Source organism: Manacus candei, unplaced genomic scaffold, assembly GCF_025592945.1.
Source record: "Manacus candei isolate 608988 ecotype Guabito, Panama unplaced genomic scaffold, ASM2559294v1 h1tg000043l, whole genome shotgun sequence".
NCBI lineage: Eukaryota > Metazoa > Chordata > Aves > Passeriformes > Pipridae > Manacus > Manacus candei.
Genome location: NW_026138091.1, coordinates 13,505,522 through 13,518,968, shown reverse-complemented (window position 1 = coordinate 13,518,968; position 13,447 = coordinate 13,505,522). Strand labels below are relative to the sequence as shown.

Below are 13,447 nucleotides of genomic sequence, written 5' to 3'. Positions count from 1 at the left end.
CAAGCCCAAAAGATAAAATTTCCTTTAAGACTCTTTCAGGTTAGTAATTATTTCAGTATGTTTCTTTTGTTGGCAAATGTAATTGCTTTCTGGAACTCTCTTTAAGTTTGAATTCCTGAAAATGGAAGAGTATCAATCCATAACATTTTACTTCCTAAAATGCATGCATCTTTTCATGATGGAACAGCTTTAAAATGTCTGCGGAATCTATGATGCTAACTTGTACAAATCCAGATTTATTAATTGAAAGGCATTTTGTTGTTCTCTTGGCTAAGGATTTGAGCTTTGTTTCTATCACATGAAGTAGAGCATAGAGGATAGATTTAGAAGATTAGCAAATGACGTTTTTGTGAACCTGCAATAACAACTCATGCAAATTAGAAGGTTGAAATGCAGGCATTTACAGAAAAGTCTGTGATGAGCATTGATCAAAGAAAATGAAGTGTTATTTTACTTTGTTTGCAGCAAGGTTTTCACTTTACTTTTCAAGGGCAAATTGGTTCTGATATAGCCAGGGATGTGACCCCAATATGATGTGAGGGGGTAGCATTTTGTGTAGAGAACATACTATGTTGAGTGATTTGCCATCTTGACTAATTAATTGTCCAATATTTACACTGTAACAGTTTTTGTTGAAGAAGAGATGGTTGCTGTTCAAACTAGAATTTCCTCTGAGATCAAATATTTCAAAAGCATTTAATAGCTGTGGAAGAAATGTGTTGTTGGTGGTTTTTTTGTTTGTTTTCTTTTTTACTTTATCCAACGGAGAACAAACTGTATATGGAGTGCTTTATGGAGCTGACCAAGCTCAGTAATAAAATAACACCATGCTTTAATCATTGTGATCCAGCAGCACTATGCATCTAAGAGTTTGGTGTTTTTTTCTTTAAATTCCAAAATTACAAATGTATGCTGTGTGGCATATCAGGCCACCAAAAGAAAATCTAAGCTGAAGAAAGGGGAGTAGTATTTGACACAGTAGCGTAGTAAAGCTCTGAGCTTATTGTTTTTTTATGAGATATCCACTTGCTTGTAGATTAAGTTTTTATTAAACACCGCAACAGCCTAATTCTATTATACCATCAAAAAATTAGACTTGAAAAGTGCTTTCAAGTTGCAAAATTTTCTTTAATGCGTTAGAAAAGCCGTGTCATTGTCACCACAGGCTCTCAAAGAATACTTAATGTGGAAGTGACTCACAACACAGCATAAGGCAATTGTATACATTCATGTAGAATCATCATGCAGTATGGGCTTCTGGCAACACATGGAGGCAGATTCTTGGAACTATTTGTAGAGCAAGTATGATAAAGTACTCAGTGAGAGTACAGCAGTAGAGTCTGTTCCAGTATGTTACCATTATTTCAAACTGCATGTATCACAAAATATTCTTTGTGAGATGTATCATGGCAGCACACTTGATAAAATTCTGTCATAGTTTCAGATCAGATGCAGTCTTCCTTGTGGAAGTAGTCCCAAAGTGTGTAATATTCTGGGCCCATGTATCACTGTTGTTCTTCACAAACAAACAGCATAAAATCAAGCATCATCAGGCTTTGTGCACCATTTCTTTCATCTCAAGTAGTTTTGGTACCTGGATATCATTTAATTTGCAGTGAGCAGTCTTGTTAGATGGTAACCTGCAAGATGAATGTGATGCTTTAAACTGAGCACAAAGAAGACATGGCTTCAGGGTGTCAGTGTTACAGATGTTGCACTGACAAACATGGAATTTAATGCAATGGTGAAGGTGAAGCTTCTGCTTTAGATTGTCAGTGATTTAGACATTTGGATTTCCTTAACAAAAAATGCATTTGTGTATAAAGAGTTGACAGAAAGCAATTTGATTAAAGTGAACTTTTATATTTCAGATTTTGGAAGTTTAGACTCTCAAAACTAAATGAATTGCAATTTAATTGTGAGCTCCATGTATTTTAATAATTGTGCTCCTTAAATAAGACACAAAAAATTACTTAAGGATTCTACTTACGTGATTTTAGTATACTGCTTGGCTTGACGTTTGACACTGGAATTGGATCCTAAATGTTTTTTATCAAGGTTGTTTTATGTGTGGAGTTTGCTTTTGCACGTGATTCAAAAGTTAGTCTGTGGCTAACACTGGCAGAAATCCTACAACATACATTTTTATGTTAAGTTCAACAAATGAAGCTGAATGTTCATTGCTATTTTAAAAACCAGCCTGCGTAGCTACCTACATTCAAATTAAAAACTTAAATTTAGAAGTCAGTTAAGAATTAGCTGAAGTTGGAACTCTTTTAAAGTTAATCTGTCTATCAACTATAATAGTGCATCTCTCTATAATAGACTGTGATTTTTAATATACCACTGTAAGTTGAAATAAATGTGGGAACATAGAAGAAAGGTGACTAGAAAGGATTGCTTAAAATGTCTGATCAGGAAAGGAAGATTCCAAATGTTCACACGCAAATTTTGTCACTCAAGTCAGCAGTCAGGTATACAGAGATTTACAAGATAGTAGCTGTAACCTTTATGTTTATGCACAGAGCATGAGGATGCAGAGATTTTAAAGCCTTAGGATATTGTTTTGAGATTATGATTCTACGTTTCTATGAATGCTATGTTCACTGTAAAACACAGTGGTCTTACAGGTAGGTAATTAATTTGAGATCATTACTTCAGTGTGAAATCTTATTATCAGCAAGACAATTATTACTTTATCACCATGTTGCCAGTGAAAGACATCACCTTGTACACCATTGAGTATACCAGGTATAATCACAAGTGAATTAGGCCTTCCAGTGTTAAATCCAGAACAGCCACTCCTGTGAAAACATACTTCCTTTTCGTCTTATTTTCTGGTTTTAATGAAAGACAGTGGAAAATCTTCCCAAAATTTGACAAACTAATAAAACTAATAAAAGACACCATTTTGAAGTGCTGTTATCATACCTATCTGTTCTGCCAGTCTCATTCTCCATTCCTGGTAGATCCAGGCCAGAAATGTATTTCCCATTTTTTAGCAAGCTTGTAAGATTTCAGAATTGTTCTTTATAAGCGCTGGGATACAAACCAGACCTTCCACTCTGTCCTCATCCACTCTGCAGTCAAACCAGATTGATACCATTCAGTGTTTCTTCCCAATTTGAAAGTGAATAAGAAGAAAGGAAAGAAATATCAGGAAAACATGTTCCTTCCTATAATGTCCTGGTCATTTGATTGCTGGAGATACCCAGTGCGATTTTCTGCTCTTTTAATGAGAAATTCTTCTTAGGCCCAAAGAAACTTCCAACCAAAATATTTTCAGTTTGTTCAGCCCTACAAATGAGTTTTCTTTTTGACAAATTTTGGTTTTTTGAGATGACAAAATGTTTTGAAAATTTCCCAGCTAACTCCATTAATTTCTTCCCTAAATGAAAACAATAACATTCTTCCCAGCATTGTTGCAAAATATTTGTTTATATTTGTTTCAAAACTGAGTTGACTAAAGAGATTGTAATTTTAGCAATCTAAGTAATTTGTTTGAAAACAGATACAAGGGAAACAAATCACAAATTAAAACTTTTACTGGTTTAGCCCTGCTGGAACTATTTAAAATAGATTTTGCTAAGCAAGTAGATTTTGCTAAGCTAAGCATTTGGGGAGGAATATTTCTTTACATGGGAAGGAAGTGCATAGATGAATTGATGTATTTTCACAATATGTGGAGTTGAAGCCTAATTGTAGATTAATTTCCCTTGCATTTGTTAATTATTTTGAAGTGCTTATAATGTAACAGTTTAAGCTCAAGTGCAGAAAATATTATAATATTCCTACTCTTGGTTTATCTGAACAGGGGGAATTTGTCTCTTGTTTGTTGTCACTCTTGCGACAAATGACTGATAGACATTATCAACAGCTTCTTGATAGCTTCAATACAAAGGAAGATCTGAGGGTGAGTAGCAGAATTGTATTTCCATTTGTTTAGGTCTCCTTGACCCTTTTTGATATATTTTTCTTTAAGATATCCCCATGCTTTGATGAATCACTTCAGTATTTAAATGGAATCTGTTTTTCAGATTAGCTAATTATTTCACACATTTTCTTGTGTACTTGAGTCCACTCTTACAGTGGGGCAAGGATTCTGTTGCTTCTACAATGACAGCAGAGAGAATATGGAGGGACTGTGTAATTGCTTTAAAACCATGAACTTTGCCTTCAAACCTGTTTTAAAGATGATGTCAATCTAAGGTTACGCTGCTCTTCTTGATTCTTTCTTTCAGGTGGCTGGGGTTTTTTTGTTTTGTTTATTATTTGCTTATGTTTTTCATTCATTAAATTATATATAGCAATAGCAAACATGCAGCTTGAGAAATGCACATTCAACTAACTCTCCAGTTTTCTCAGCTGTGCAGCAAGTCCATTGACAGGAAGATGTGTCAGGCTTACAGCCTGCCTGCCTAGTTCAATTACGAAAAAAAGTAGCTGCAGAGCTCTTTCAAGGCGGCTTCTACCAGTTTCATTAATTGATTTACTGGGTTTGTAGAGATATAGCATTTTTGATTTCTTTTTTGTAGGAGGGGGTGAATTAAAAAAAAAAAGTTAAGATTTTCTACATAAAGATAGACACTAAGATTTCCACTCTCTTAGACCCTGAAAAGCTTATATAGTACCATATTTGATCCTCACAAAAAATCTTTATGCACATTATTCAGCCAGTAATTATGTCCTAGTGTGATAGTGTATTTTAGATGTTAAATTGCCATTTGATAAACTTAAGTACTGCCTTGAAAAGGGGAGTCCAGTCATGGTGCAGTTTTAGATTTCTTTAAATTCCTGATAGGTGTTTAGCGTTGTTCTGAAGAGAGCATCCCACTTGTGAGTGCCTTTGCTTTAAGTGAGATGGTCACATTGAGCTTGAAAGATAGAAAATGCTGCTAAGAAGTTCTCATGAATCAAGAGCACTACCTAGAAGTTGTATAGGGTGGATGATTTTTATACCAGTATCACAGCATCTGTTTTCACCTAACATAGTTGCTATGCTTAGACAATTTTTAGTATATATTGTGGAACCTAGGCATTTTTTAATGAAAAAAATTTCCCTTTTGTTTGAATTCTGAGCAGGTATTCCTGGAGGTTTCAAGCTTCATTTTTGTTTGATGTATCTGTGAAATACAATGTTGAGTTTATTCAGACTTTTCTTCCTTATAGAATATGAAAAATCTCTAGAATTAATGCTTGAATGGTATTTGATTTGACACATTTGAATTCCCCCCACGCACATACACTACTATTATGCAGAGACATATGGAAAGCAGCTGTAGCCAGTGCCATGAGCTATCAAAATAGAGGTCTTAAGAACTGAAGTCCACACAGTTTGTTATTTCCATTCATATCTCATTGAATCAGCATCAGCTCTACAAGTGACTCAGTGGCAGCAGTCTGATTATCATTAATGCAGCATACCTTGTCTCCTGAATCTTAAATAATATATTGTTTTTTCCTCTCACTTGAAAATATCAAATATCACTGAGAGCAAGACAGAAAGATGAGAGCTAGTGTGTGAGGCTGACACTGCTGTTAATCATAAGGTGACACTGCTGTTAATCATAAGGTAATTTTGTATGTCTTAGGTTATCTAAACCATCTTACTGCTTTATTTTTCTGCTTTGATTGCCAAGTGTAGAACTTCCTTGTATTTTGTTCTGCCTTAAGATATGTGCCTTAGGAAATGATGTCATTACAGCTAAATGAAAATTCAGAAGGCATAAATATCTGTGATAAGAACTTTTTTTTAGAGTCTGAAGTAATAGCCACAGATAATCTTGTGGTTAGTCAGGATTTAAACTTCACTGGCAACTCCTTGAGCTTGCTATAGTTTTGACTCCTCATTTTGCCCCCATTCAAAGATGTGAAAGTGAGTTGGGTGGAAGTTGGGTGAGTTGGTGTGGAAGCTACATTACAAGTTACAGATCTGATACAAGGTTTCCAAGGGACTTATCTCTGTGTAACCTAGGCCTTTGAATTGCTATCTGCTCTGCTTTTTTTCTGTGACTGCCTCTGATTATAATTAACCATCTATACTGAATGATTAGACACTTGCATCACCAGACATTTCATCTTTCCTCCACACTAATTCTAAAGGCAATTATGTCAGATATTTGCATGAATGTATGTTTGCACAGCATTTGTGATACAATTAATAAAAATGCCCCTACCAAAGCACTTCTCCAAACAAAAATTCACTCATGAAAGTACTTGCAAAAAAGGAATGAAGGTTTTATCATCCTATCAAATTATATTTGCAATTCTTAATATTTTTTTTAAACAGCCTATGCCAAAATTACTGAAGGCTGTTTCCACCTTGTTAAACACAGAATAGCAAAATAGAGACTTTGAAGGAATGACATGTACACATTTTTAAATTACATACATCTGAGTGATGCATTAAGCAAGTGGTTACTTATGGAAATATTCCCTCTATTTTGTAAATATATTTATCTTAAGTAATTGACGTGGTGACTGTTTTTGTCAGTTCTTTGAGAGGTTTTTTCTGCATAAAGCAGAAGATAGAAGAAACATTTTATGTTTGAAAACATGCAAACGAAGTAAAAAAGAACTGACAGGGATTTCATGGCTGAGTGGTAGAACCGGGGACTATATTTCACTCACTTTTTGAAATTGAATTTAAAAAGGCAGTAATTTAAATGTTTTCTTTTATCTTTCAATGTTATTTTAAAGATATGTTCTTTGTGCTTACCACATAATACTATCTTCTTCTAGTAAATATATTTTACAGCAATTTATAGAATAGAGGCACCCTTGTAGGCAGTTATTTGCTGCTGTGAAAAAGCTCAAATATAATTTATGACAAAAGGTAACAGTGAAAATTATAAATAGGAGGAGAGAAGTGGGAAAGTGAATGCAAAACCCAGTATATGTTAGCATACTGTAGCTTTGACCACAGCAGTGTGGCTTTGATCGATATGTGTGGAGGTCTTTAATTAATAGATTAAGAGAAGACAAAACAGATAAGCACCTGCCAGAAGGCCTAGTTTTTATTTATTGGCAGTGTACCCTACAAAATATGGCAGAATAGATACAGAGATCTGATAAAAGAAAAGATAATATTTCTTAGGCATGGATGTAAATCTTACTAGATCTCTGATCCCTCTCTTCCAGCCAAAGGAGCTTGAGCAGGGCAAAGGTGGGTGCTGAGCCCTAATACCAAGTGCAATTTATTCCACTGTTCTCTAATGGTCCCTGGGTCACAGTCTGGGACGGAGTTCTGTAGGCACAGGGAATGTTTCTGGTGGAGGGGCTCATTTCTAGCCAACATCCTTCCCCTTCTATGCAGGGACATCCATTCATGTATGGGACTTCTGAAAGGATAAGTGCTGGGGCAGAGGGGTAGTTCTAAAACAAGTATTTGGGTGGCTTCTGATGTAGCTTAAGAAAGAAGTGAAGGAAAGAAGATCTGGGAAAGGAGTTGGCCACAGGATGGTTGAGTTGCCTGGGCAGTGACAGCTCACTGTCAAACCATGCTCTTTCTTGTTGGCAGTTTGGCACTGTGGATGCTCTACAAAATCTTGTAACCAAGTAACCTAGTAACTCTGCAGTGTGAACCAAATCAATGGATGGTCAAGCAAGCAGCTTCAAAGTGGACTGTTGACTCAAATTAAAATTCTATATAGATATACCCTGAGAAATACAGTGAAGAGTCTGACCTGCTTTACAGAGGATTTTACATACAGGGAAATATGCAAGAAATTCCAAGGCACTTTTTGTTAAATTAATAGGTAGTTCTCAGTCTTTCAGAAGGCTGTGCTTCTCACTTAAGTGTAGGTTGAAAATTTCATTGAGCTAACATTACTGCTCAAGGAAAACCAAACTCTGGTATTGTGATATTATTTAATCATAGAATCATAGAATGGCTTGGGTTGGAAGGAACCTTAAAGATCACCTAGTTCCAATACCCTTGCCATGAGCAGAGACACCTTCCACTAGACCAGGTTGCTCAAAGCTCCATCCAGCCTGGCCTTGAACACTTCCAGGGATGGGGCATCCACAACTTCTCTAGACAGCCTATTCCAGTGCCTCACCACCCTCATGGTAAAGAATGTTTTCCTAATATCTAACCTAACCTGCTCTCACTTTGGAGCCATTCCCCCTTGTCCTGTTGCTACATGCCCTTGTAAATAGACTCTCTCCATCTTTCTTGTAGGCTCCCTTCAGGTACTGAAAGGCTGCAATTAGGTCACCCTGAAGCCTTCTCTTTTCCAGGCTAAACAAACTGAATTCTCTTCGCCTTTCCTTGTAGGAGAGGTACTCTATTTCTCTGATCATCTTTGTGGCCTCCTCTGGACTTGCTCCAACAGGTCAGTGTGCTGGAGACTCCAGAACTGGATGCAGTATTCTAGGTGTGGTCTCACCAGAGTGGAGTAAGGGAGCATAATCCTCTCCCTTGACCTGCTGGCCACGCTGCTTTTGATGCAGCCTAGGACACGACTGGCTTTCTAGGCTGCAAGTGCACCTTGCTGGGTCGTGTCCAGCCTCTCATCCACTAGTACCCCCACGTCCTTTTCGGCAGGGCTGCTTATCCCCCAGCCAGGGGTTGCCCCGACCCATGTGCAGCACCTTGCACTTGGTCTTGTTAAACCTTATGAGATTCCCATGGGGCCAATTCTTAGGCTTGTCCAGGTCCTTCTGGGTGGCATTCTGTCCTTCAGGTGTAAGGATGTTTAAGTAGTGTGAGATAGTACTAAAGCTTATAGTACTATTACTATCTTATAGATTGTAATAGAGCTATGTAGGAATATTAAGAGATGGTATTTAGAGTATGTAAAAAGACAAAATTACTTCCTTGTTGTCTCTTAAGATAGAAGGCATATGAGACATTAGTTATATCTGTACTCAACCAACCAAATGTTAGTTCATTTATACTTAGGGCAAAAATGTTTTTTAAATGTTAAAATCTGTTACTAAATCTACATTTTGCACCTAATATCGCTAATCATTAAATTGATGACACAATTTTCTATTTTTTCTGTTAAAATCAGAAATAATTAGCCTGATGTTAATGATTCAAAAATTAATGCCAAAGTCTACATTTTCTTTGTTTTAAAATGTACTTGAAATAAAAGATGTATTCTGTTTTTAGCCTAGTTACCTAAAGAAATTAAGTACATATGATCTTCCCCTCTGTCTGTTATTCTTTTCCTAATGACTTTTGAACAAGCTGCCAAATTTCAGCTGTGGCTCATGAGTCTCAAAGGCACTAAGTTTACACCTCACACAACCTTGGGGTTTAAGTCTTCAAATCACTGCATGGTTTCCCAACAACAGCCATTTGGCTTCTTCAGTTCAGCAGTCAGTTAGTTAGATCTCTAACAGCAGCAACAACATATATCATGTCTGGACAACAGACAGGCTAAAAATGGAATATGGGAGAATTTGGGATGTTATTGTGAGATGACATGCAGCAAACGTTCAAGGCGTTGCCATATTGTTGTGATTATGGGATAGAGCTGCAAGGAAGGGAATTTACCTCTAATAACAAACAAACAGAAAGGCAAGCAGAAGTGTTGACATTTAAGTACAAGGTGCAAAACTATAGAGAAATGATCTGGAATAAATATGTTGCTTGTAGAGATACTTCTTTACCTGTAAAGCTGGTCACCTGCATTCAAACTGTATGTTATCTGCAATAAGTATCGTTTATACTCTTTAATACAGATAATTTTTTGGCAACTTGCTCAGAAAACAGGTTGTCTCTGTTATGTAATCTTCTCTGGTGGGTGGGTGTGGGGATCTCATCTGCCTTTCCCAACGCCTGCATTTGTCCCCCTTTACAGTGATTCTCTAATGAAAGACATCTGTTGTGCCATGCCTGTCATCTACACTTGGATAAATGCACTTCAGAATATATTTTGATGTTCAAAATTGTTTGGTATTCTTTGGCTGTATCTTCCTCTCATCTGTGTTTCAGGCTAACTCTCCACAAGTGTTGTGGGCAGAATCAATAGCAAACATTTCAAGGTCAGGTGCTGCACTGATTCTGTTAGGCGTGTTTATATCACTTGCCTCATGCTCTTTGTGTTGTCAAAAGCTCCATTTTCTTACTAAAAGAATACTAGCAGTGCTATACAGAATCAAGATAGCCCATTAGAATTATTACCCTTGATGTTAGTTTTATTTGTGAAAGGAAAAACTGAAAAAAAACATGCTGAGAGGAATAGGTTTTTTATTTATTAGTGAGTTAAATGACATAGATGATAATGCTAAAAGCTTTCAAGCAGTACTTTCTACATTCAAAGTAGCTCACATGTGTTCACTGTTTTTATAGATTTAGCAAATGAAGCAGAATAGTTAGGTGACCTGCACACAGCCAGCCAGCTGCGATACCAGTTATGAGGCCTGGGCATCACTATTGAAGTCACTGGTCTTTGCCAACTCAGTGATAAAATTGTCCTTACACTCTCTCTCTTTCCCACCAAATAATACCACTTTTAGAATAAATCTTGAAAGTGATGAAAACCTGACATGATTAAGGAGATATTCTGAACTCTGGTGTTTGTAAAATGCTTTTTTGATTTGCAAATTGGTCTCGAGATCGCGTTTGTGGAAGTGTATGGGTGGAAACCAAATGCATCTTTGACATTTATCTTATACATTGCTGTCAATCAAATGGCACATTGTATTATTTTCCTCCTTTTAAGAAGAATGGATTAAATCACTATTTGAAGACTTCTTGGGGAAAAAAAAAGAAAAACATTCAGAGGTGTATCTATGTTGAAAATAAATGAATTAATGCAATTTTGCTATTTCTATAATGATTGTTTTTCTCTCTGATTAAAATATTTTTAAAGCTAACCACTCTTTTTTAAAGCAGCAAAGATATATGACTGCTTCTTTTCCTTCCAAAGGATTTCCTGCTGCAGATTTTCACAGTATTTCGGATACTAATACGACCAGAGATGTTTCCAAAAGACTGGACAGTGATGCGTTTGGTTGCAAACAAGTAAGGCATTTTTAATGTTAATAAAAAATATGGGTAGATGCACAGATCATGGTAAAAATAAAATTATATGATATTTGTAATAAAAATTCAATATATCTTTTATAATGCTGTCTGCGATTTTTCATTTTTTAATTTAAGATTTGAAATCTCTGACTTTTTTTACACTACAAATTTTTATAATTTAATCTGTACCTCTTTCTGTTCTGAATTTTACTAAGCACATATAACTGGAAATTCAGAAACACTTACAGAATGAAGCTGCTAAGCATCAACAGCTTTGTTTTCCAAGTACCAAATGACAAGTCTCAACAGATCTTCATTTCAAATCTGTTTATTGAAATGCTGAGTTGGTAAAGATCTGTTTGCTCTCAAGAAGAAATTATCAGCTGTAATATCATTAACGATGTTTTTGCATGTTTGTTCATTAGCATCAGAAAAATCACAAATTTAAAATCACAAATCAAGAAATGAGGTACAGCACAGACAACATTCAAATAGAGCCCTAAGCACTGCTTATTAAGACTTTCAGATGTAACCTGCCTTTCAGCCATTCTTTTTCCACTCAGGCCTATTTTTAGAGAAACAGGTTCCTGGCATTTCTAAGAAGCAATTACAATGAATCTGAAACTATTGACTTTTAGTTCACCTGTATCACCACCTATCCTTTTTTGCAGTCTTATCTTTTAGATCAGATAAGCCAAGCTGAACAGTCAACACAATTATAGAAACATCAATGCCAGCAGAGGAGGGGGGTTGTGTTGGGCAGACCTAGGAATCCAGAATGTAGTATTGACTTAAACTTTCATGATACATATTGCAATGCCTGATTGAAATTGGGTTTTATTCTGCATTTTGCCTGCTGGCTCCAAGGAGAATTTAAATTCATGGTGCCATACTGACTACTAGTAGCGATATTGTTGGTACAATTAAATTTGACAACACTTGCATTCATGATCTATATTTGTTATGTGTGTGTGTGTGTATATGCAAGCATAATAGTATTTGTCCAAACTTTGTCATGACTTGAAAAAAAATAACATTTTTTGTTAACTTTTATTACCTCAGTGTTGCTAATCTTGCAAAGTTCGCATTCCAGGGGGAAAAAAAGTTAGTAATTAAAGAATTGATATGATAATTTGTTTCTGTGTATGATATTAAACAAGATATGACTGATACCAGCCTGCATCTGGTAATCATGCTTAAGAAATAAATGACGAAACACAGGAAACAGGGAAAAAGCATAGGAACTTTTAGACTAAATATATAATGTAAGAAATTGTTATATATTCCCGAAACAGCTGGCTTGGCAGATAGCTTTGCAACAGCTGACATGTACAGAACTAAGATTTAGGAACGACCTTGGCACATGTTTCTTGGCTGGTGATCTTCAGATATGCTACAGATGATGATACCAAGTTCTGCAAAGGAGTATTTTTCTTCATCAGTATTTTAGTTACTATCACACATCTCCTTTTATGAGTCGATGTCTTGTTGTTTCTGACCGTCTAGAGAGGATCTATGTCCAGTTCTGTCAGGCAAGGAAGACAGGCAGAAGCTGACAATAACTGCTGGTGGGAATTGGCCACAAGAAGCTAACCAGATCGGCTAACTGATCCTGATAACAATTGCATAAGCGCTACTGCCAGCAAGTGGGATGTAATCATACCTTTACCAGTTCAGCTTTCAATGATTGCTTCGCTAGGCATTCATTCCTTTGTGGATGAAGTACTGGTTTGCTACTAAACGGGGGTTGACCAGGTGTGCTTTTATGTGTAGTGAAAACTGAAGCCTCATTATTCCTATGTTCCTACTCTGTTCCTTTTTGAGGCAGCAGAAAGGAAAACCCACTTCTGTTCTTTCTTCATCTGCAAAGCACTAGTTTTTCCAGAGCTGTTTCTGAGTGGGAGCTTCATCCTTTAACTCGTGTCCCCAACTGCAATTGCAGTGGCTGCCTTCCTTCAGCTTCCTCAAGGTGTTCAGAAGCACAGTCAGAGTAGTAGCTTTGCTAGAATAGTCCCAGCCCAGAATCTTTAAGTGCAAAGGAAAGAGCCTAGAGGCAGGGTGCAAAATTAGGGCACTGCCTGCCCCACAGAGAGAAGGGCCTGTGAGCTGTTGTTCCTGACCTTCACTTGCTTCACTTCCAATGATTTTAGACTCTTCAGGACTCTAAGCGAAACTTCTTGAACTCCTTGCTCCATTCATGTGTTAAAGAAAAAGCTAGAAGGTCTAGCCCATCTTTTTAAGAGCAGAATCAAGTAATCCATTAATATTCTGGGTCTTTTCAAACTCCTGCTTCTCAGGAGTAAAACAATTGTCATGTTTCCCATGTCTGATGGCTGCCTTCTCACCTGCCTGGCCTTACACTCAAGAGACTGTCAAGAGACAATCACTCCTGAAGGCAGTGATTGTCTTGAGAGCTTCACCCACTGCTGCAGTCACATCACCAGCAGCACTGTCTTTTCTCTCCCC

General features: G+C 36.7%; 1 protein-coding gene across 5 annotated transcripts in view; it reads left to right on the top strand.

Annotated features, from left to right (window-relative positions):
- Nucleotides 1–13,447, top strand: part of DOCK4 (dedicator of cytokinesis 4) — a 245,517-nt gene that overhangs the window by 180,350 nt on the left and 51,720 nt on the right. For all 5 annotated transcript variants that reach the window (XM_051795356.1, XM_051795355.1, XM_051795358.1 and 2 more), the window contains 2 exons: nt 3,815–3,913; nt 10,884–10,978. In XM_051795356.1, coding sequence (XP_051651316.1) covers nt 3,815–3,913; nt 10,884–10,978 — 194 coding nt within the window. The remainder of the gene's footprint in view (nt 1–3,814; nt 3,914–10,883; nt 10,979–13,447) is intronic.